We start from the raw sequence: 24,400 nt of genomic DNA on the forward strand, positions 1-24,400 counted from the left end.
TAACAAATCCTCTTTAGTGTCCTTGCATTATTACAGTAAACCTTTTTTTGTTTTTGATATAATGGCATTTTCTGTCATGTTTGTAAATGTCGCTTTACATTGCGAAGAAAATTGCAAATTAAATCGAAATCGCAATATCAATCAGAAAAATCACAATACAATTTTTTTCCGGAAATCGTTCAGCTCTAATTAAGACCCAGCCATCCCCATCCTTGAAGCATGCCTCCAAATGCGAGAATGTGCCCGTTCCGTGTCCGTGTTATTAAATAATATCGCCTCGTCTGCACGTCATTGAAGTCCTACCTCTCAACAGGAAATGGTCATCTTGGAGCTGCAGGCCGAGACCACATATTCTGTTACCGTGGCGGCCTACACCACAAAGGGCGACGGCGCACGCAGCAAACCCAAACTGGTTACGACCACGGGCGCAGGTACGTTTCATTATGTACAATTCGGTACAAAGTACAAATCCTGTACCGTAATCTACCTCAAGATTGATTGACCTGTAGTATTGATTTCTGTGTTGTGTCTCGGTACGTGGTTAGTGCCGTATTTTCCGGACTATAAGGTGCACCTGTATATAAGCCGCAACTCTTTTTTGAAAAAAATAATAAAAATAAAATAATTATATATAAGCCGCAGTTTTCTATGTTGAAAAAAATGAGTTGTTGACTGCATGTACAGAACGATTTTGTCCTGTGAATGCACCTAAAGGTACATAATCTCTACCTCTAACCTCTAATCTCGTTGCACACTTGAGTACAATGACAATAAAGGGATTTCTAATAAACAGATTGTTAAAACAATTCTATTTAACACGGTAATAACTTTGCATATTAAAACAGAACAGACCCAAGAGAAGAAAAAAAAATTGAGATTTATTTAGCGTATTTTCTGAACTATAGAGCGCCCCTAGTGGCGAAAGAAAAATCCACAGAAAAGCAGCACCGTTGCATTAGCCGCACGGTTCAAAATCCAGGAAAAAGTAGCGGCTTATAGTCCGGAAAATACGATAAGTCTTTACCAATCAGGATGAGCTGTGATTAGTAAGAACAATCCTGTCTCTACTGATATCGCCATAGTTCCTGATAAACCTCGACTCATGGTCAGTACCACCAACATGGGCACCGCTCTCCTCCAATGGCACCCCCCAGCCGTCACCCACGGGCCTCTGCAAGGTTACCGCCTCCGCTTCGGGCGCAAAGACCTGGAACCGTTGACGGTCATCGAGTTCCCCGAGCGGGATAACCACTACACCACCAGAGAGATCCATAAGGGCGCCTCGTACACATTCCGGCTTTCAGCGCGCAATAAGGTGGGCTTTGGCGAAGAGACGGTCAAGGAGGTGACCACTAATGAGGACGTGCCAAGCGGGTACCCCCAGTGGATCACGGCCGATGCCGCCACCACCTCCACCATTCAGGTCAGCTGGCAAGAAGTGTCGCTGGCCGAGCGAAATGGCCACATCGTCAAGTACGCGCTGCAGTACAAGGACATCAACAGCCCGCGAAGTCCCTCGGAACTCTTTATCACCGCCCCGGAATCCACGGTGGTCTTGGACGGCCTTAAGGCAGATACTACTTACGATATTAAAATGTGTGCCTTCACCAGCAAGGGTTCTGGTCCCTATAGCCCAAGTGTCCAAATCAGAACGCAGCCTTTGGATCAAGGTATGACCAGTCCCTCAGCCATCTTAGCTCTTGCTTGCTATGTCGCATATGCAGCTAACAAGCGCCAAAAAAGGGCAGGGCGTAACCACGAGAAGGTATAAGGATATAGTCGTCATACCCTTTGAGCTATTTATGACCTCCCATGTGTTTGTGTCAGTCATTCCATGTAAAACGTTGGTGTTAAGGTAAGAGGACAGAGTTCAGGGTACACTTGTCTGCTTTTGGGGTGTTCTGGAGGTAAGTCCTAGCTTGGCAGAAAGCAGCAAGGGGTTGTCCCGTGTCTAAATCAGATGCTCCCCCCTTTCTTTTAGCAGTGTTTGCAAAAAATTTCCACGTGAGAGCTGCCATGAAGACGTCCGTGCTGCTGACGTGGGAGATCCCCGACACCTACAACGCTGCTCAGCCTTTCACGGTGAGTTATCGACTCCGGTAAACCCAGGGATGTGAAGCACCTTTGACCCAAGAGGACAGTTCCGCGGTCGTGGATGGTTTTTCTTCTGGGTTGGTTCAATGAACAAGTCGACTGTACCGACACACCAATACTTAGGAAGAAATTAAAGGGTGTGCTTTTCAGAGAAGTTATGTTCTTCCATCCCGCAAAAAGGAAAAATCGGTTGACTCCGTTCGTAGGCTGCTCTGGAAGTTGGGACAAAATTCTGGTGCTCGTATGAAATTAATCGAAAAAGCATTTTCTTTCTTTACCATTGCTTGTATAAATGTATCGCTTGAAGCAAGGGTCCCCAACCATAGGGCTGCGGCCGGATACCGGTCCGAAGGCCACTTTGGCCCGGGCCGCAAAATCTTGTTAGACTTCCGGTTCATTTTATTATTCTCTTCCAAAGATGCGACGTTCTCTTCCTTATATTATTACAACACAGCTACAAGCGTTTTTAGTCAAGGGTCTCACGGAACTTCCTCTCTCCCTCTCTAACCACTCCCATCTCTCCTTCGCACACACCTCCTGTCTGCGAGTCGCGTGATACATTCAGAAAACACGGAAAAAACATAACTCAGCAAAACACAAGTGTTCCAACCACAACAACACATTTTATTTTGAAAAGTGACCGGCTTCTTTGCGTGACTTCGGACTTTTGACGCATGTCAAGATGCTTAATGTCTTGACCGCCTTAGGCTAAGTTAGCAAGAGGAGTAAAAACAGTCCGAGCACCCTCCGCACCTCCTTGTTGGCGATCCGTAAAAGTTATGGACTTGTATGAACCCGTCGGCGGCGTCAGTGTTTTAAAATAGGGAGTAAGATAAGACTCTACATGAACGGTTTCCTTCCTCGCATCCAGATCCTTTACGACGACGGGCAAAGCGTGGAGGTGGACGGCAAGCTGACACAGAAGCTGATCACGGGACTTCAGCCGGAGACACAATACTCCTTCCTGTTGACCAACCGCGGCAACAGCGCCGGCGGTTTGCAGCACCGCGTGGCCACCATGACGGCGCCGGACATCCTGCGCACCAAGCCGTACCTGATCGGCAAGACCAACTCGGACGGCATGGTGACGGTGGAGCTCCCGTCGGTGCAGACGTCAGAAAAAGTGCGGTGAGTACACGATTTGTGTGTTTCAGAGCGACATCAGTCGAGTCGTTACGAGCATCTGAGCCCCGCCAAGTCTCTTATTGCCATTCAAAGGCAGGAATGTTGACAGAAGGCCACCGTGGCGGCGCATCCCGTTGTCGACTGCCACTTCAAACCCATGTTGGCTTCTTATGATGACGCTCGATGCAATCGGCCCACTCGGTCCCTTAACAGTGCTTGATATGTTGATCTGTTTTCAAACTAGTTTCTTGGAAGGAAATGTCCAAAGCATGCAGAAAGCATTTGCGGCGACTGCATCCTAAAAAACACACCCCATGGTGCGTTTAAAAGTGCTGAAAAAAAGAATTGGACAAAACTGCCCAAAGATGGGTGTGCCAAACTTTTGGCATTAATGCTGCTTTTGTGCCACCAACCGATATTGTCCTCCCACTGCAAGGAAACCAATGTGACTTGATTGTGGCTGGATGTTGCGAACTATGCTGCTGCCATCTAGTGGTGGGCGTTTGAAGCGCCAAGGTTATAATAGTTTTGGATGTCATTGTTTTTATTTTTATTTTATTTTATTATTTTTATTTATTTATTTTTTTATTTGTTAATTTTAATTCGATTTTAGCTCAGGTTTCTTTTTATTAGTTTTTATTTCTTCGGAAATGCTTTGTTGTAGGATAGATGACATTGGTTTTAGTATTAGTTTGTTTTTTTTGTTTTTTTAATATATGAAGCGTTTTTCGCGCGCAAGATTAAAAATGTTTTGCGGAACAAATTAAACTAAAATTCCCAAACGACTGTTTGACCTTCCTGCATACCATCGGGATGTGTGTGTGTGTGCGTGTGTGTGTTGTTGACCTGAAAAACACATTTAAAATGACAAAGAAATTTCTGCTGTAATTATCATTAGTCTTATTAACATAAAATGTCATTTTAGCTTTTTAAAATTTTTTAAAAGCATTTCTACATTTTATTTTATCAATAAAAACATTTTTAAAATTATTTTGTTAGTTTCAGCTAATTATTATAACCTTGTGAAGCACACTCGTATCTCAAATTTTGCTTGCTCAAGACATTTCCCATTTTCTATTCCAATCTGATCTGACGGAGACGTTTTGTCCTTTCCAGGGCGTATTACATCGTGGTGGTGCCCCTGAAGAAGCAACGTGGCGGCAAGTTCGTCAAACCTTGGGAAAATCCTGATGAGATGAATTTAGAGGAGGTAGGCGACTTTTAGGGACGCGCTTCCCTTCAAGAGCGTTTGCATGCAAACGAGGACATGAAGTAGCGGTTCGAGTGCACTGCAAAAGCCAATTCTCCTCGTCCTCTTTTGCGGCCGCAATTACCTGAAGAGCCGGAAGCGAGCCCCCATCCCGAGGCGAGGCTACGGACGCGTAACACACTCGCTGACTTTTATATTTAGCCCGTTTAGTCATTTCAAGAGCTTTGCGACAAGATTCCGAAGCCGTGCCTCGTATTTTCACCGCAGCGCGCGGATATATCACGCGGCGGGAAAGCTGAAAGCGAGCACGCGCTCCCGTTCCATCTGGCATTGGCTTTTTACAGCTCGAGCCTCAGGGCCCCGTGTCTGGAGCCTTGACCGATTGCCCAAAAAAGTCGCCGCGCTGTCAGAATTTATTTGTTTGTCAATACTGGCACTCACCTTTTCACAACTTTTCCCAAGGGCAACTAGATTCCGTCGCTGTTGACAGCAGAGATGATTGAAGACATTATCGGGCGGCTCCAACAGCCCCGCAGCCAAAACAGAGCAAAACACACACACACGGGTTCATGTGAATGACAGGCGCATGCATTGTTCACACACATGCACGCTGATGATCCGTGCACCCGAGTCACAGATGCGAAACTTGACGGCCGTGATTAGCATAATTAGCCTCCTCACGCCAAGTAAATGGACTTCAGCTCAAGGCAATTTTGATGCATAAAATTAATTCGTATCAAAAAAATATATCATCATAATTTTTTCTAACGACATATGCTGCATGTGCTTATTAAAATATTTAGTAAATAATTTTTACAAATTATCTTATATTGGCAATTTGGAAACCTTTGCTAGTGTAATAACAGCATTTTTCAAGAATACACTTTTTATTCATATTTCATTCAAATTGAACTATTTAGAAACGGTCGTCAGACGTTCAGCAGCCTGTTTAATGCCTTTCGTTGGTGATGGCCATGAGAGTTCTTTTACGTGAACTGAATCATTAGAATGAGTTCATTAAAAAGAATCGTTCACCGAATCATTTGCGCCCCCTCCCCAGGAAATGATGGAGTGAGTTTAAGAAAAAAAACAAAAAACTTTTGTGCTCACCCTGATGTTGCAGTAATTGGAATTTATGCACTTGTTCTATTTTTGTTATTATTCCTTTTAAAAACGTTGCAGCTGTAAGGTACGAATGTCAGTAGAGCACGTTTTACTCACGGAATCGTTTATGAACGTGAAATGACCCCACGGATTTCATGTACGCCAATAACGTGGTAATATTTTCTGTAAAATCCCTCCAACATTTGACGCTGGCTGCCGATTGGCCGTTTGCGATGTTGACGAAAAACGTGCTCCTGAGCTCAAATGAACTGCGAAAAGAACAAATCACTTGAGGAAGTGATCCGTTCACTCACATTCCCTGAAAAGATTATTTTATTTTTGAACGAATCGTTCAAGAATGATGCAACACAACTTTGTGTACTGCAGCGGCAAGCGAATGACGGAACATTTTAACAAATGGCAGAATACGTCATTTATTTTATTTTTTATTGTGATGCGCCCTCGACTTCCGTATGTAAGCCCGTTGGTAAAAGTCGTACCTGGTCGTCCGTACACGCAATTTTTTGCAATTTTCTTATTTAATAAACTCAAAGTGTTTCATCTCCGTTTTACGTCAAGGCAAAACATAATTGCAATTTGGATTGACTCACTGTTGATTTCGTTTCATAAGATTATTTTTTCCAACCAAAAAAAGAAGAGCTACTGTAAGACAGATCTGTCAATGCTCTGCCGTCCTTCTGCTATCGGCGTTTTCAGCTTGTGCACAAGATAGAGGAAAAAAAAAAAAAAGAAATGTTGACAGGCAGATAGGGTTTGTTGTGGTTTTCATGCGTTAGCTGCGGCACGCTCCCGCATCTTATCATGTGCCTTTTTTGCTCCCACACACACTGTAGCTGCTGAAGGAGATAAATCGCACGAGCAGAGGCCTGCGGCTCCGCAGGCAGGCGGAGCCCATGGCGTACATCGCCGCCTACTTCCGAGACCTGCCCAAAGACTTCACGCTGGGCGACGGCAAGTTCTACGGCGACTTTGAAAACAAGCAACTGCAAAGCGGCCAGGAGTACATCTTCTTTGTGCTGGCCGCTCTGGAGATATCTGACAATGTGAGGCGCCATTTGTTTTTTTGTTTTTTTAATGCAGATCCGGTGCGACCTCATGGGAAAAAAGTTTGTGTGTAAAAAAATAAAATAAAATAATTAATTAAATAATTTATTAATAAAAAAAACAGTTTATAACAACTGTTTGGATTTTTTTTTTTTTTATGTTGCTGTGAAACTTTTTTTTTTTTTTATATACACAGCTGACCCTCATTAGCGTCACAGGTGAGCTGCATTTTTAAAAACCAGGTGGAATTCCCATTCTCTCCTCTGTCAATAGATTCACAAAGTGGGCCGCTGGTTCGTCGCGTTAATTTGAGCCCTTCTTAGATTTGCAAAACTTGAGAAGCCCCCGTAAGACCAGAGCTGATTACAAGACCACCTCGATAACGGGGCGTCTCTTTAATTACGTCCCGTCTGCCTTATCTCTTCAGCTGCAGCCTCCGCGTGTGCGTGTGTGTGTAAATGAAAGCGTAAGAAAAGCAGCATGATTAAGTAGGCAAGATGGATGGGATGAGCTTGAGGGGTGTGTATACTTCCTGCCTCTTACACTTTTTCGCTCACCTTGAAGGCAGGTAAAATGACTCGCAGGGAAGATTGCCAATTTTCTCACTTAAGTGTGTATTTTCTTCCCAGGGGACACTTTTTTTGGGGGGGGGTGCTCAATCAAGTAGCGGAGATTATTTTAACTGGTCATCTTTGGAATGTAAATAATAGTTCCTCTTATGTTTCTGAAGATTTCTAATATTAACTAATATGCTGTTTTGGTTAACAGTGGGCTCAGTCGTTAACGCTCATGTCTGTGTCGTTAATTTTCAATGGTCACATGTTGCTTGGTAGAATTTACAAAGCTCAAGCCTAAAAAAATGGTCGTTATTTCTTGGGTATGGATTCAAATTTCCAATACGCAAGGGCCCGATTCGATTCAGTTCACGGGCCAACAGTTGGGAGTGTCATTTAAATTTGTGGTGCAATTGGAGCAAGAGGACACTAACGCTAATTGAGCAAACTGTTTTTTCTAACATTTACATGTGTAATAATTTTTTTTTTTGCATTAATAAGCTCATCAAATCATAATTATGAAATGGTTAATTAACTCATTCACTGCCATTGACGGATATAGACGCTAAAAAGTACATTCAGTCTACCAGGGATGGCAATGAATGAATTAAGAGATCAGCAGAATCGGTTAAAATTTCTTAGAAGACTTGTGAATTACTTACAGAAAATAAGAGGCTGGGAATCGATTCAAATTTCCAAAATCGATTTGATAACATACACAAGGGTCCGACTCAATTCCATTTTCGATTCAATCAAGGATTTCACGCAGTACCAATATTACTTTCGAATGTAAGGCATTCTCCGAAACCAATGTTAGAATTTGTACAAACGTCTTGCTGTAACTTGGTGCATTACCAAAAAATATTATTTACATGAGGTATTGAAGCCAAAGCAGTTACATTAATCATGTACGTTTTATTTATTAAGATCTGATCAAAACAAAAAATACATCTGTCTTCATGCTTGTTGGTGCTGACTTCACTGTGTCCGCCATTTTGTTTTGATACGCTACTTTTGCAAAGTGACAAGATCTCACATAAAGTCATGTCAACTTATGGGGAAAAACTTTATTAAAAGTGTCTATATTGTTTTATGACTCAATATCGGGCTATGAAAAGGAAAATTGATTCACATCGATTTTTTTTTTTTTTTAAACCCAGCCCCAGTGTTCCTAAAAATTTTACATTGTGAAATGTCATCGTTTTAGATCATGTACGCCACGAGCCCGTACTCTGACCCGGTGGTTTCGGCCGACGTTGATCCCCAGCCGATCATCGACGAGGAGGAAGGTCTCATCTGGGTGGTGGGTCCCGTCCTTGCTGTAGTTTTCATCATATGCATCGTCATCGCCATCCTGCTCTACAAGAGGTGAGTGCGACGATACAACCACAAAATAGCTGCTTTAATCTTTTCTTTTTAGGAAAATAGAAAAGTTCAATCTTAACCGATTTTGACATGACTCATTACGTGGGTGAGCAAAGTCATACGTCTTGTCATACAATCTTATTTTGTTGTGTCACAAAGCTTTTAAGCAATTTTATCAAAAAATAATCCTTCAATCCAGTTTTAATATCCGACCGTGATTGCTCCATGTATTGCTTCACAAACTGAGTTGCCAGGTTTGCACACATTTTACTTACCAAAAAAAAAAAATCATAAAATTAAAAAATGCCCATTTTTTTAGACGTTAGGTCAATGTACTCAAGAAAAAGTCTAGCCTTTGCTAAATGTTAGCCCAAAAATTGCTGATATTGGCAAGTCATGTGACTGGAATCCCCCATCTCAGGGGTGGGCAAACTTTTTGATTGGCGGGCCACAATGGGTTCTAAAATTTGACAGAGGGGCCGGACCAGAAGCAGATGGATGGAGTGTTTTGGTCACCTCACCTCATCGGAGAAAAAAAAATACATTTAATTTGAAATGAAAGTGAACAAAAGCATAACAACAATAAATATGTCTTTGAAAAATCACAGTATTTAGAAAATCAAACATTAACATCGTTTATTTTATTTTTTTTTCAAGTTCGGCGGGCCAGATTAAAACGTTGAACGGGCCACATGTTGCCCCCGTGCCTTAGTTTGCGGGCCCATCTCATTTTGTACCGAGAAATCTGAATATATGTAGCGTTACCGCGCTACCTCATCGTGATGAATCAATAAGGCGCTCACTGCGGGAGAAGACAAACACAAGCAGCAATTAAAAGTCAGGAGATGACTTTTATGCTTGAACAAGAAGCAATCAGCGGAAAACGCTCAAATGTTCCAATATTACTTGCACCTGGCGCTCTCCGTGTTCTTTGAAATGGAGCTTGCGGCTGCAAAACCGAGCAAGCGAGTCGTCGCTAAAAAGCCAAGACTAGATTGGTATCGCCTTTTTTTTTCTGTGTATCTCTCTCTAAGGAGCCAAAGCTCTTACCGGCTAATGTTTTTTGTTTCGATATTTCTCTTCTTGCTTGACCAATGGAACAGCAAACCCGACAGGTAAGACAACCAAAGAAGCAAATCAAACTTACTCGCCCTTGGAAAAAAAAAAAAAAAGGAAATAAGTCAGAATTAAGCACAAAACTGAATGAACGTCACGCACCTCCGCTAGCGTCCCTTTAGCAATGCTAATGCTAACACACTCAAGTCTCATTACTCACCAAGCGTTCTTTGTCGTCCCTGCCCAAATAAAAATGGATTTTTTTTCCCCCGCCACAGGAAAAGAGCCGAATCGGAAGCGAGGAAAGGTAGTCTCCCCAACAGCAAGGAGATGCCCTTGCATCACCCGACCGACCCCGTCGAGCTTCGCCGCCTCAACTTTCAGACACCCGGTGAGTGCTCGTCCAACGAAGCCACAGAACATCGTGTGGGGAAACTGACAAAAATACAACCGGTCGTTGTCTGTTTACGAACGCTAATGCCGAGATTTGAAAGAGATTACGACGATGACGTCATCTTCAAACATATTCGCATTCGATCACTGAATGCGGAGATCGGTGCAGTGTCTCTGATGCGAGCAGCACAATTTCCTCCGCGGGGTCGCGGCGCTCATTCAACGATCACACCAAATCCGTCGGGAGTGTTTTACTTTGTGACGACGACAGCGTTTCCGGGAGCAAACAAAGGAAGAAAGTTTTCGACGTCGCATTCAAGTAGCCGACGCTGTGCTAATGCTAACGGGAACAGTGTTGCCGTCTTGGTCAAGTTCAACGGCTGTTAAAAAAATAATAAAAAATGTAAAACCAGGTACACCAAGCTCCTTTCACACTTGTCTACAAGTCTGGTCATGTTTTTGTTTTTTGTTTCTTTTTTAATTATTTATTTTTTGTAATATATGTAGTGGTCGCTGGCCTGTTGCAAAACTGAGTGTGATTCATCACATCCCAGAGCTGATTGGCTGTCGCGAAGCAACACACGAAGAAAGTTTTAACTGCACCAAATGGGCGAATTTTCGGTTCTTCGCGACGCTTTCCATCACTCCCAACCGCGCCCGCTCGCACCAACGCCATTGACTTCAATTTAGGAGACGCTCGCCACAGATTTGGCGTGAAGCTAGCATTAAACGTGCTGCGCTCGTTCGACGATGAGGCGGAAGTGCATGCTTGACACTTTTGTGGCTTCCAAAACCTGCCTGGGTGGAAGATCTCGGAACGGAGCAAGCGCACTGCTTCAACTTTGGCAGACCAATTTACGGCGAATGCAAATTAGACACATTTGCTCTGTTGTTGTGATCGTGTTTTGGCTCGCGCATGGAAGCATCCCGCCACCATTTATCAACCGGGAAAGATTTTCTCTGGCACCGGCTGCTTTGGGACACACGGGCCGCAGCCAATAATGTTGCTTTATCAAAGCGCCATCTTCCACATCAGCTCATATGAAAGGATGATGAATTATCTCTGCAGGCTCATTTTTTTTTTTTATGCATATTTATGAAAGCTCTTTTCCGACCATTACTAGTTTTCTCCTTTTGGCTCCGAGTGATCCCGTCCACCCACCCCTATTCAAGTCTCCTTCTGGACCAAACCGTTCTCCAAAGTACAGCGCATACTTTGACTACCGCTGTGTCACAATACAAGACCGCCTCGTTCCCAGCTCAGCTTGCTGCCACCCCTCATTGGGCGTTTTCATCTTTCAGGATGCTTGAGTGAGTGACGGAAATTGTGCTTTCATTGTCACCCGGTGGTGGAAATGGATTTTACGTAGCAAGCTGCGATTCAGAGAAATGTGAGAGTGGATGGGAAAATAAGGCCCTGCCTCCATTAGCTAATGCCCACTTGTGCCAGCGACTCGAATGAAGTTGAGGAGGGAGCGAGCGCCGGTGCTCGTGTCACACAACATTGTCCAGAGGCTGGAGTGCAGTTTTCTAGTCCCCCCCCCCCCCCCCCCCATTGTGGGAAGAGTGTAAGAGCCTCATCTCCGTTGCGTCTGTATGCAACTGTCAGCATGTCAAGGTCGGGAAACTTTCAGAGGAAAACTTTTTTTGCGTTCCAGTGAAATGAACTGAATGGAAATGAAATCTTTTCCCTGAAAATCTCAACTCGAGGAAAATAACAATTGGTCTCAAGGAAGTATTGTTGACGTGAGGCATATTGGCCAGTTGAAAATTATTTTGGGGGAGGATCTAAATCCGAATCATCTTTATTGGCCAAATATGGAAAACACACAAGAAATTTCACTCTGGCAGGGATTTTTTTTTTGTTTTCGAAATCAAATCCTCTTTTTGCCAGATTAAACAAACGCCGGCACGGTGGATGACTGGTTAGAACTAGTGATGGGAAAACAAAGCTTCAAATTTGCTTCATGAACCAGTGGTTGTATTTTTGTATCCTCTAGATGGCACTGTTGCCTTAAATAAAGGCTTTAAAAAATGTCAGAGAGCGTCATCTACAGGAGTCCAAAAATACTACAACTGCTTCATGAAGCAGATTTGAAGCTTCATTTTGCCATCACAAATTAGAACGTCCGCCTCACAGTGCAAAGGTTGTGGGTTCAATTCTGGCTCCGGCCTTCCTGTGTGGAGTTTGCATGTGCGGGTTTTCTCTGGGTACTCCGGTTTCCACCCACATTCCAAAAACATGCATGGTGGATTGGTTGGATGCTCTAAATTGTCCCGAGGTGTGATCGTGAGAGCGGGTGGTTGTTTGACTTTGTGCCTTGCGATTGGCTGGCAACCAGTTCAGGGTGTACCCCGCCTACTGCCCAAAGACGCCTGAGATAGTCGTGAGGAGGGATGGATGGATGTTTTGGGATCACGGTTTCTGGTTTAAACCAGGCGTACCAAACTCATGTACGTCACAGGCTAGATTGTAATTTCTCTTCGAGTGCAGTTCTGCCTGAAAACTAAAACAAAAAAAAAATGATATTTTTACTGAAGCACAATTGCCCCTTATTATATTTCTACAACAAATTGTTTTAAAATCAGAATTCTTTGAACTTGTTGGTCATGACAAGCTTCAGTCGAACAAAATGTTTTTTTCCGAGCGATTTAAAATGAAGAGCCATTATAGTCATCATTTTAGTGCTTCCAAAATGAACAGAACGAGACTATTTCGCAATGAATTTGAAGTCGACGCACTTTATTTGCTTTTGTGGGCCACATGAAATCATGTGGCAGTCCAGTTTGCCACTCAAAGTTTAAACGACCGGCATATTTGAGGCGATTATCAATATTATTGGGGGAGCATCAATTTATCGCGTTTGGTGTTTAACCTCGGTGAATACGACGCGTTTACTGTCCCTTAAATGCTCACGTGTGATGTGTGCTGCTAACAATAGCTTATGTCGCTGGCCTAGCCTAGCGTCGAGCATGACGTCACTAATAATTAACCCCATTGAGCGGACACGCAAATCATATCACTGTCTTTACGCCACGTTTCCACCAAGCGGGACCAAGTTGAAGAGGATTTTTTTTGTCCTAGTTGTGCCAAAATGGCGCGAGTTGTTTCGCTCCGCTTGTTGCAAACACGGCTGGACACAATTCACTCGGCCGCTATGACGCAGATATTTAATGACCATTTCCTCCACAGGTACGCGCTCATCCGGTCACCCAAGTAGCCTCCATTTGTCAAGTTAGTTGGCCTCAATTACGCATTTGCCATGAATTATATTCCCCCCCCCCCCCACTTCTTTCCCGCCTAGCCTCCTATCCCCATCTAATCCGCTTTGGTGTTAACGCCGTGTCATCGCGGAAAATGACAGGCGGGGAACATCAATCATCTCTTCCGAAGTAGAACTCTCTCGCTCACTCTTAACATCTTTTCCTTCTCATGCTAACGACCTAGCTTTCGATGGGAATGAAAAAAAAACAACAAAAAAACCCTCGTCTCTCCATAGGGAGACGCGTGCGCCGACTTCCCATTGGCCTCCATGTCGTCTCCATTCAAGCATGGCACACAAACTAGCCTAACACGATCAAATCTTCCACCTTCACACTGCTCATGCTTAGCTAATCAGTTTGCTTGCGCTTGGGTTTGGATTTTTTATTTATTTTTTTTTTTGGGGCGGGGGGGTAATGTTGTTGTTGTTGTTGAAATCCCAAAAGCAAACGACTGACCTGCAATTCCGTCTGACTAACAGGTATGGCGAGCCACCCCCCGATCCCAGTCATGGACCTGGCGGAGCATCTGGAGCACTTGAAAGCCAACGACAACCTCAAATTTTCCCAGGAGTACGAGGTGAGCCGTGATAAGAGCGATCAGAAATGCGTCCAGCGCGGGTTATTGCGCTTGGCGTTTTTACCTCGCGATGTAATCCCATCAGTGTGCGTCAACAAAGTCTGCAGCCATAAACGACTTTATGCAAACGTGCGGCATTGGTCGTATTTCATCAGTAATGCAAACAATAAATGTCATGTAAACCACAGCTACTCTTTTTTTTTTTACTATTATTACCGACATTAATAATATTAACATTTTATCTCGGGTGGGATGGTGGTCGACTGATGAGGAAGTCTACCTTTCAGTGCGGAGGTTGTGGGTTCGATTCCGGCTCCGGCCTTCCTGCGTGGAGTTTGCATGTTCTCCCTGTGCCTGGGTGGCTTTTATCCGGGTGCTTTGGGTTCCTCCCACATTTAAAACTGTAAATAAAAATCCTTTTACACATCTTAAAATCCCTTTAAAAATAAATAGTTTGCAGATTATTTGATGCAGAAAAAAATAGCACTTCAATGTTCACATGCGCAGCGATTTTCTGAAATCACTCAACTCATATAAAGCTCGTCAAGTTCTCTCTTACGTCAATGATTTGCTTCAGTGAAAGAGTCTTGACAAGCTTGTTTCTTGAAAAACTATTGACTGTTCTGTTCTGTTTTTTATTGAAGCTGATGGAATAAAATTAATCAATAACTTCCTTGACACCAATTCCTACTTAGACAGGGCTTTGGTGGCATTTGTTTATTAAAGTGTACCCAAAAATGCAAGCGGTCCTAAGAATAACAATGTCTTTATTATTGTAAGAGCTACAATGAAATTGTGGATTTCTGTCAAGAGTCGTAAAAAAAAAAAAAGGGGATGTCACACGATAATACGAATAAAAACTCACACAGTAAATAACAAAAAAGGATTCTGGCAATAAACAAACCCAGAGTGCAATAAGGCGCGGTGTGAAAAGTATGAAATGAAAACAATGCAAGGAATGTGGGAAAAAAAACGTTCACAGCAATTACAGCTCCCGCATAAAAATATTTTTTTTTTCACGAATTGATGGCGTACCGCCACAGAACAAATGAGAATTTGTCAATAGTTGAAGCAAGAATCTAGAGGGGATGATTGTTCAAATCTGGACTATACCGATTGTGTTTCAGTGATAAAACAATGTTGCTTCGTCTTTGGCATTTTTTTTTTGGGTGTCACTGACAGCCAATGTTGTTCTCCCGCCACAGTCCATCGACCCCGGGCAGCAGTTCACCTGGGAGCACTCCAACTTGGAGGTGAACAAACCAAAGAACCGATACGCCAACGTGATCGCCTACGACCACTCGCGAGTCTTGCTCTCCGCAATTGACGGTACGATACACCCTCCCTCCATCCTGCTTCGTCACACCATGACCACACTGTACTTTTTTTTTTTTTTCCTTTCTCCCTCCTCACACCAACATGTCATTTGCTTTCAATGCCGTGGGTGCTCACGGGGAAATAGATGGCTTTTTGAAATAGGCAATTTCCCCCCCCGCCTCGCTGGGGCTCGGCACTCGAGTACGATTGAACAATCACCTGCGAAAACCTGAGAGATGCCAGTAAGTTGTATTTCTCTGGCGCTGCGCCGTGATTATTTTTCAATCATACTCGGGTTTCGCATTTCGTCTCAGCGGGCGCATTGACGGGATGCAAAATATGCATATGTAGTTGCCATGTGGAACTCGATGGTTGATGCCGTTTGCAACATGCATCCCATTTCCAGAACAAATGTAGAACATGAAACTTGTCTTTAAAAGATGCTAACGGAATCATAATAAAATAATCAGTCTTGAGTTACCTCAAGCAAATTTGTTTCTGTGCTTTCCCTCGCAAACCCATCGGGGGCATTTCTTAATATTGATTGTGTAACGGAGTTTCAATCCGTCCCATCTTGTTGTTTTTTTCCTGCAGCTCACAATCAGACACAACAAATGACATAATTCATGCAAATCCTGACTGGCAGACGGCATAAATGCATCCGCTCGCCGAAATAAACATCTATTCACTGCCATTAAGCAAAAAAAAAAAAAAAAAGTCTTTTCATTCCAATTGGAAATTACAGTGGGCTTAATTGTGTCATTGACTGTGAGTGGACGGGAAACACGGGGGCAACGAGTGGGGGCGGGGAGGGTGTCGGGATAATCGCAACATAATCGGATATGTGGCTTTTTCGCTCTAGTTTTTGTCTCGCCACTAAAAGTTACCTGGGAGGAAAGAAAGCCCGGAATGGAGGAGGGAGGAGGGGTTGGAGAGAGAAGTGAGGGTGGGAGGAGGGTGGGGAGGGGGATTCTCTGAGACGTGGCGTCCATGCAGATGAGACTTATCTTGGTGGAGCATGTGTGCGCCGAGCCCCGAAACTGCCAGTCCTGAAGCATTGACTGGCTGTCAGCTCTGCCTCTTTGCGCTGGATTAGAAAAAAAAAAGAAAAAAAAATGGGCCTTTCATTTAAAATCAGCAACGGGAGGGAGGAATGGAGGCTTGTTTTCGTGCACAGCAATTTTGCCAGTTTTACAGTTTAGGGGGGAGGGGGGGGGGGGATTATGGATGTTACATCAGGTGCGCCAATCACAAACGAGAATAAAACCCAAGTCATTTTTTTTGTGTATTATTTTTTTTTACACATTTAATTTTATTTCCTTATTGTTATGGTAGTAGTTGTGAAATATGTAATAAAATCATTTTGCATATTAATATTTTTTTTTCAAATCTATGAACTGTGCAGTATATATTTAGTTGCCTCTGTCTTCCAGAATGTTCCACATTGAACTTGAATCCTTCCAACAAACATCCCTGCAATCTGCCCTTTCGATTGACATTTAACCTCCTCGCCCCCCCCCCCCGCTTCCAGGCATCCCGGGAAGTGACTACATCAATGCCAACTACGTGGACGGCTACAGGAAGCAGAACGCATACATTGCCACGCAAGGCTCGCTGCCCGAGACGTTTGGGGAATTCTGGCGAATGGTCTGGGAGCAGAGGAGCGCCATCGTTGTCATGATGACCAAGCTGGAGGAGCGATCCAGAGTAAGTCGCAACATCGCAATCTTTATGTTACACATATGGCCTCTGCCAAGGCGATTTAGAAAGAGGTCGACTCTGGTCCGTGTTTTTTAGCGGGGGTGCAATTTGGATCCAAATGACGGTTGGCAAATGTCATTCCAGTTTGTTTTTGAGCGGGATTATGCCAACCTCAACATGAATGAGGGGCGAGGTATGGCCTCAGGAGGAGCTTGATGCATTGAGAGCAAATTCTGTAGTCTTGGTCTACGCAAGAGGGAATCCTTTTCCAATTTGTTTGCCCAGCCAATTTCCACAAAACGCCATGAAGAGACTGCGCGGGCCAAAGAAATTACATTTCGTATTTGCACATTTAAGCAAAGGGCACAGAAAGAATCCATTGGTATCAATTTGGATTCTTGGGTTTCCCAGCCTTGGGGGAGGTCTGCCATCCAGTGAGTGCCTTTTAAATTAGTTTAATCATGATTTCTTCAAAAACATGGAAGTTAAGAAAGAATCGCATCACCTTTGGTGTGGATCGAGATGCTTGGGGAAGGTTTAAGTTCTACCTTCGCAAGGTAGGCTCTAATGTGGCTTTCATGACAGGTAAAGTGTGACCAGTACTGGCCCACCAGAGCAACGGAGACGTACGGCCTCATTCAAGTGACTCTGCTCGACACGGTGGAGTTGGCCACATACTGCGTCAGGACATTTGCACTTTTTAAAGTAAGGGGCGCCACATTGCTCCTTGTAGGAGGTCTGCCATCGCTTGAGATCGGGCTCTCATCAACTTTTGCTCATGTAGAACGGCTCCAGCGAGAAGCGGGAGGTCCGGCAGTTCCAGTTCACGGCCTGGCCGGACCACGGGGTGCCGGAACACCCCACGCCGTTTCTGGCCTTCTTGAGACGGGTAAAAGCGTGCAACCCTCCGGATGCCGGGCCCATGGTGGTGCACTGCAGGTAGCAAATTCTGTGCAAATAATGAAAATAACCTCAAGCATGAAATTGATTTTTTTCCCCCCTCTCAGTTTGCCGGAATGAATCTATGAATACGTATGACAATGTACGAGGGTTTTTAATCATTTTAATGGATGAACTCATTAGCAAATAAAAGCTCACAAAATCACTTCAATGGTAGGTGGATGAACGCAGAAGTCTAATTTTGTTATGCAGAGCACACACACACACACACATACACATTTTGAACATCCATCTATTTTTTTTTATCGCCCTTGTCCTTATTAACTTCACATTCGATAGTAGCAGCCGATTTTTAACAGGGTTTCAATGTTCTCAAACACGAGACAACTTCTTAATGTAACTTAAATGATTTAGTTAAAATAAATTGCACATAAAATGTCGTTTTCAAAAAGGGTACCTAATTACAAGTTTAATAAGTTATTAAAGATAGAATGCAAATTAGGTTACGCGACACGTACGTATGTGCAGCTAAACAGCCAGCCAACTATTGAAGAAAACTCTGTCAAGATAAACTTTTCTTGCTTTTATGAAGTTCTCTTGTCGTTATAGAAAACAATTGTAAGGTATATTTATAAATATAGTAACTGCAACAAGAAGAAATAAACGAGTAGATTAATATTGTGCAGGTCTGTAAATGAGCAGTTAGCTTGATGAAACAACACATTGCCATACACTTCGTTCAAAATAAAGTACTCGCTTGACCAAAAATACATGTTAATGAAATTAGAACCACTCACAAAAACGAACGTTTTCCAAGGCTTAAGTGTTTTGGAGTACGTTTTGCACGTCATGAGCTACTCTTAGCGAATACGTCGGTCACTTGTCTCTTTTTCTGCGGAGGTGAAATACATCAAAGATCCACTATTGAAACAGATGCGCTAACATCAACGAATTCGAAAACGATCCACGTAAAGAAGAGGTCTTACTCTCACACTTTTATCACGAAGTTTTGACTGCTTGCGCCAAGCAATCGAGAATAATAAACTTATTTATGAGGAAATATGAACTAAATCTTTTAACTGACACAAGCTTGAGAAATATTAATCTCTCTTCAAGACATGACAATAACTGAACTGTACAAAGACATTTTCAGATACCAAAAGAGGGATCCATGTAGGGGAATTTATGAATAGCAATCAGCAAATCGGCGGAGGTTCACTGTTTATGAGAAGATGAACAATTTTCAGAGAATTTCCATATATGCTAATTTGGTCTTGAAGAAAACCTTGCATCCCACACAACTCAGCCCACTGCATTTTTCAGCAAATCTTTTAACATGACGGTACAAGGAGTTCTGGTGTCATTTCCCTCAGCCAACATCCCCCCCCCCATCCCGCCCCTACGCACTGCCACAAAGCTAGTACAGATCTGTCGCTACGCTGCAAACATTTTACGCATCAACGGGCCAACAAGTGTCGGCCTCATCCCCTCGGGTTCTCACATCCTAAACAAATTACTCTCAAGCCGACTCCATCAGTGTCCGGACTCCCAGCAGGGCGCCACAAACAGCGTTTTGTGTCTCCTGCCAAGCCGGAACACCATCAGAAGAGAAAGCACACGCCGCAGACAGAAACCCGTGTCAGAAAGTGACAAAAAAGCAAACGAGGCTTAGCGCAGATTTCAAAATAACACATCGCGTAGTTAATTAGCGCCCCTTTGCTTACGATTGAACATATTCGCTTTCCACAGTGGAACTGAATGCGCGACTTAATGCCGATGGGAGATTTTAATTCCACTGGCACAGATCACACCCCCACCCCTTCCAAAATAGATTCCATCCGTCCGTCCTTGATGTTTGAATGCACTTTTAAAGAGATGAATTTTTCATTTAGGAGCAATATGAGTGCGCTGTACACATCTCTGGAGTTAACAAGAACAACGATTTGCCCAAGCTGCAAAACAAGCTCAAACGATGAAAAAATAAATAAATACAAATCAACACGTTTCAGCCCCTCGGCTGGTTGATTCAGTGCAGAAATAGAAGCCTTATTTAAAGGCTACGTAGTGTCACGCATAATTAAGGATGTAACGTTTATTTGGGAGCGATAGATGGGTTGAGAAATTGAATTGCTCATACTCAAAGGTGTTATTACCTTCCGAGGTCATTTAAAGATGAACTTGTTTGAGCGACTCTCAATCGACAAAAGCCTGCGTTTTTCATTGTTCCGACAGAATTTGACGCCTCGCCTTAAAATCCGAAAACGATGTGGTGAGAGATTCAAAGGCACCTCCACCTGGCTGAAATGTAGACATGCGATAAGGTTACATTTTATGAGATGCTATTCTTTCTTCTTGGGGTGGCGAGGAAGGTCAAATAGAACCTTGGAACGGATTGCGTTCAAGTTTTTCCGCCAGTTAACCGCACAAAGTCGGCTCACCCCGGTACGCTCGCTCGCTCGCTCGGTGTGTGCGCGTCGGTCTGCTTGGCACGTTAGCTGACAGCAAGAGATTTGGTAACAATACATATGTAATTGCTTTGGCTGCTCTGCATCCTTTATCTTCTTGCAGCTCAGTGCAGCTGAATTTTACAGCGCGCTTCCCTCGACTCAACCCCCCCCGTTCCCTCAACTTCTGGAAAGCACATCAGTCTGACACTTAATGTGTGTCAACGTCCAAAGCAGCTGGCCTGACTGGCTGAGAAGCCCGTGTCAGGTCATTAGTGCAGTCAGCCTGCCAGCTCCCCGCCGACTGCCAAATATAATGACGCCTTAGCTGCACTTGTCAATAAAAAGAATATTGCACATGTTCCCAGCGTTCCCTGCTCTTATGTTGAACAGCACATTTGCTTAATGTATGCCGCGCCTCCGTCTTGACGTGAGGCTAACTGACAGCGGGCCCCCCCGTCTCACCGCCTTCCCACATCCCTCATCTTGCGCCATCGCTGCCACTCTGTCACGCAATGGGTCTCAGGTTATCACGGTGCATCTCAAATAGTGGGGCGGGCGTGGTGTGATGCTTTTTTTTTTTTTTTTTGCCATACTACAATAAAGTGTAATTACACATCCACTCCACTAGCTGGCAGTGGCGCTCTCCTTGCCCATTGTGCGCAGAGTATTAACGCTACGATGTAGGTTTGTTTTGGAACAAAAATGCGATTTATTTATAGTCGCGGCGGAGAGTGGGTGGTAGTGGGGGGGGGGGGGGGGCATGAATTTTTTTCTTCTTGCTGGGGGGACGTAATAATTGAGAAGCATTGCTCTAGCGGGCCGCGATGTGTTTCCGATTGCAAAAAGTCGATCAAGTGTCCCGCATCCCAGGGGACTGAGGCACTTCTCAGCCCCCCACCCACCCCCCCGGGATGTAATTTGCGTTGAATATTATCATTGGCGCATGATTATTTTTGCACCCTGAAGGGGGTTGAGGAATTGTCACCAGGAAAATATATGTAGCAACGTAAAAAAAAAAAAGGTTCAGCCACCGTCAGCCCTTTTTTTTCCCGGAATGATCATCAGATCATTTGTTAAAGCCAATGACTCCCGTACGTGTTTTTTATTCCATTCGCTGCATGGCACATTAGGCAGACTCGGCCTCCGGCGGCCAACTTTACTCCCTCCTTGCTTCTCTTTTTCTCTCCTGAGCAAATGAAAAACAAATGTGCCATCACGAGGCGGAGGCACAAGATGGAGACTTCCACCTCACAGGAATGTCACCGTAATGGATCGAATGACCGATTCACTTTGGAGTGCCAGGTCTCCAAAGTTGAGAACCGCAACTGGGTCTTTTCCCCGTCAGATAAGTCGGAAAGCACAGGAGGCGAAAAGACGACCGCGACAGAGCCAGAAACAACCCCACTGGAACACGGCTGCTGCCAAAACCCAATCGCCACTCTGGGCCACTTCAAGTTCAATTATACTCGGAGCTAAACGCTCAGCCCTTTGGCGAGAAGTTCTCCGCCGTTCGATTAGGCCTCTTAAGCACATAAGTAGATGTTGACCGAAGGTAACGTTCACTTCCTTGTCCCCGTGACAGCGCTGGCGTGGGTCGCACGGGTTGCTTCATTGTGATCGATGCCATGCTGGAGCGAATCAAGCATGAGAAGACGGTGGACATCTACGGCCACGTGACGCTGATGCGTGCCCAGCGCAACTACATGGTGCAGACCGAAGACCAGTATGTCTTCATCCACGACGCGCTGCAGGAAGCCGTCAACTGCGGCACCACCGAAGTGCCCGCCCGCAACCTCTACGCTTATATCCAGAAACTGACGCAGATAGAGGCCGGAGAGAATGTCACCGGCATGGAACTTGAGTTCAAGGTAGGTTCCTGCTACTTCCTTTGGATCCTTGAGGGTCGTTTGATTGACGTTGGCACTTAAATCATAGGTTAACGTGTAAAAATGACATCAGCACTAAAAGAAGATGACTAATTGCCACGCCCCCTTTTGGAGCTCCACTTGTTCATTTTTTTCCGCTTTCAGCGCCTCCGTCACAGCAGGGAGGAACGCGTGGTAACATTTCCAGAATTGTCAGCTCTGTCGTTTAAAACGGCGACCGATCGGCGCCGAAATGCAAATCCACATTTTTACTCGTGTCCACTTCAACTTGTGAAAGTACAAAAGCGTTCTTCACAATAGTTTGGATTTATTGTCATTAAACATGAGCTCATGTGATCACTTCCACAAAATCCAATCAAATACCCTGCCGATCGATTCATCTCTTATAGTGGCTGAAGCGGACAAGAGCAAGAATGCGCACACGAACCCCGGGAGGTTATATTTCGGATATTTAGCTCGGTTAAAGTCGTGTCGACTCGAAGGAGGCGGACGGCGCTCGGCAAGCGAGCATGGATCTCCCAGTCTCATCTACGTAGCTCCGCTCACTTCCACAGTTCCTCATTCTCAAATAAATCTGCCACGGAGTGGTTAATCCTTTTGATAAGTTGAAGTGGTCAGTCGGGATGCCCACGTGGATTTCGGTGCCCATTGATCACCGTTTGTGGACGTTAGAAGCAATGAAAGTTCAATGATTTCCAATGGAGAGTTTTTAATCGGTCCTTGAAGTGACTCGGAGCGAAACGTGGAGAGAGAGGAGGGGGCGTGGCCAAATTCCTCATTAAAAGTAGGCGATTTTTAAATCGTCACTTATTTCCTAAATTCTCCAAAATTAATGGATAAAAAAATAATAATAATGATTTCAGTTTCCTGTTCAAAAAATCTAAACTGAACTTGAGCCATCTTGACTGGACCGATACTTAAAAAAACCAGAAAAGCTACAAAGCGTTACCTTGGAGTCCGACTATTAATTCTTTGTGGTACATTTGTGCAGACTGTTCCGTCATGTCCCGAATTTTCGTACGGGAAAAAATGCCACAAAGTTAGCACAAGTCCAGACACTTGAGTCCATGATGCCTATTTTCTAGTCTAGCTCGTGAATTTTCCCTTTTCTCCGGTTTCCCCAAAATTCCCACGCCGGTGCAAATTTCAGGGTTTTCCCAGCACTTATCTGCCAAACCCAAAAAGTCTCGAGCAATATTTTTCCGTCTCTTGGATCATCTGCTCTTTTCCTCCTTCCTCTCTATTCAACTGCAGCGTTTAGCCAACACGAAAGCCCACACGTCGCGATTCATCAGTGCCAATCTCCCCTGCAACAAGTTCAAGAACCGCCTTGTAAACATCATGCCGTACGAGTCGACGCGAGTGTGCCTTCAGCCCATTCGAGGCGTGGAGGGATCCGACTACATCAATGCGAGTTTCATTGATGGCTACAGGTAATCACGTCGTGACAAATATTTATAACTGAGGAGATGCTAATCCCCGTTCTCTTCTCAGGCAACAGAAAGCCTACATCGCCACGCAGGGACCACTGGCAGAAACCACCGAGGACTTCTGGAGAATGCTCTGGGAGCACAACTCTACTATTGTCGTTATGCTAACCAAGCTCAGAGAAATGGGCAGGGTAAGCTTTAAAAAAATAAATAATAAATAATAAATGACCCGTGAGTGGACGCCACTGGCCAGTTGTGAATCATTGTGATTTTTTTATTTCCCCCCCCGCCAGGAAAAATGCCACCAGTACTGGCCGGCGGAGAGGTCAGCCAGATACCAGTACTTTGTGGTGGACCCCATGGCCGAGTACAACATGCCGCAGTACATCCTGCGGGAGTTCAAAGTGACGGATGCCAGGGTAAGCGCACGTTGTCATCGTGTCAAGCGTGTGTTTATCCCCGAGCTAAAATACGGGGGAGCGGCTCAATGTAGCCAGACTTTCTAATTCCATCAAAGGCTTACCCAGATAAATGGCACCGGCTCGTTGCATTGTACTGCACGTTAGACCGGCTCCTCAATAGGATTGCTATCCTTATCAAAAGGGATACAATATCACAAAGTCAGCTTAACATCAATCGAATTTTTTTGGGGGGGGTTTGATTTGACGCGTGCACCGTTAATGAGACGTCTGCTCCACTGTGCAAACGCGACGCCTTCATGGCCGTGTTCTCCTTCCCAGGACGGCCAGTCACGAACGGTGCGGCAATTCCAGTTCACCGACTGGCCCGAGCAAGGAGTGCCAAAATCCGGGGAGGGCTTCATCGATTTCATCGGACAAGTACATAAAACGAAAGAACAGTTTGGCCAAGATGGGCCCATCTCAGTCCACTGTAGGTAAGTGGAAAACGCCA

The 24,400-nt window shown here is 44.4% G+C and overlaps 1 protein-coding gene and 1 long non-coding RNA gene across 39 annotated transcripts in view; one reads left to right on the forward strand and one right to left on the reverse strand.

Moving 5' to 3' along the window:
• The window catches only part of LOC148338889 (uncharacterized), a 40,881-nt gene extending 22,249 nt beyond the window's left edge, over positions 1 to 18,632 (reverse strand). For both annotated transcript variants that reach the window (XR_015842843.1, XR_015842842.1), the window contains exons 1-4: positions 18,523 to 18,632; positions 16,012 to 16,211; positions 14,088 to 14,208; positions 4,871 to 8,511 (exon numbers count right to left, since the gene is read on the reverse strand). This is a non-coding gene — a long non-coding RNA (uncharacterized LOC148338889). The remainder of the gene's footprint in view (positions 1 to 4,870; positions 8,512 to 14,087; positions 14,209 to 16,011; positions 16,212 to 18,522) is intronic.
• Positions 1 to 24,400, forward strand: part of LOC148338887 (receptor-type tyrosine-protein phosphatase delta-like) — a 269,563-nt gene that overhangs the window by 240,996 nt on the left and 4,167 nt on the right. For 14 of the 37 annotated variants that reach the window (XM_088293384.1, XM_088293387.1, XM_088293394.1 and 11 more), the window contains 20 exons: positions 314 to 431; positions 1,083 to 1,670; positions 1,982 to 2,082; positions 2,966 to 3,222; positions 4,336 to 4,429; positions 6,388 to 6,597; positions 8,360 to 8,520; positions 9,621 to 9,632; positions 9,852 to 9,964; positions 13,160 to 13,201; positions 13,710 to 13,807; positions 15,013 to 15,136; positions 16,656 to 16,831; positions 17,411 to 17,530; positions 17,610 to 17,764; positions 21,755 to 22,040; positions 23,313 to 23,491; positions 23,553 to 23,679; positions 23,782 to 23,907; positions 24,229 to 24,383. In XM_088293384.1, the coding sequence (XP_088149510.1) occupies positions 314 to 431; positions 1,083 to 1,670; positions 1,982 to 2,082; positions 2,966 to 3,222; positions 4,336 to 4,429; positions 6,388 to 6,597; positions 8,360 to 8,520; positions 9,621 to 9,632; positions 9,852 to 9,964; positions 13,160 to 13,201; positions 13,710 to 13,807; positions 15,013 to 15,136; positions 16,656 to 16,831; positions 17,411 to 17,530; positions 17,610 to 17,764; positions 21,755 to 22,040; positions 23,313 to 23,491; positions 23,553 to 23,679; positions 23,782 to 23,907; positions 24,229 to 24,383 (3,242 nt within the window). The remainder of the gene's footprint in view (positions 1 to 313; positions 432 to 1,082; positions 1,671 to 1,981; positions 2,083 to 2,965; positions 3,223 to 4,335; positions 4,430 to 6,387; positions 6,598 to 8,359; positions 8,521 to 9,620; positions 9,633 to 9,851; positions 9,965 to 13,159; positions 13,202 to 13,709; positions 13,808 to 15,012; positions 15,137 to 16,655; positions 16,832 to 17,410; positions 17,531 to 17,609; positions 17,765 to 21,754; positions 22,041 to 23,312; positions 23,492 to 23,552; positions 23,680 to 23,781; positions 23,908 to 24,228; positions 24,384 to 24,400) is intronic. The other 23 variants (XM_088293386.1, XM_088293392.1, XM_088293389.1 and 20 more) reach the window with 10 other exon arrangements.

Source organism: Idiotropiscis lumnitzeri, chromosome 4 (assembly GCF_059441095.1).
Source record: "Idiotropiscis lumnitzeri isolate Australia: NSW breed Sydney's pygmy pipehorse chromosome 4, RoL_Ilum_1.0, whole genome shotgun sequence".
Lineage (NCBI taxonomy): Eukaryota > Metazoa > Chordata > Actinopteri > Syngnathiformes > Syngnathidae > Idiotropiscis > Idiotropiscis lumnitzeri.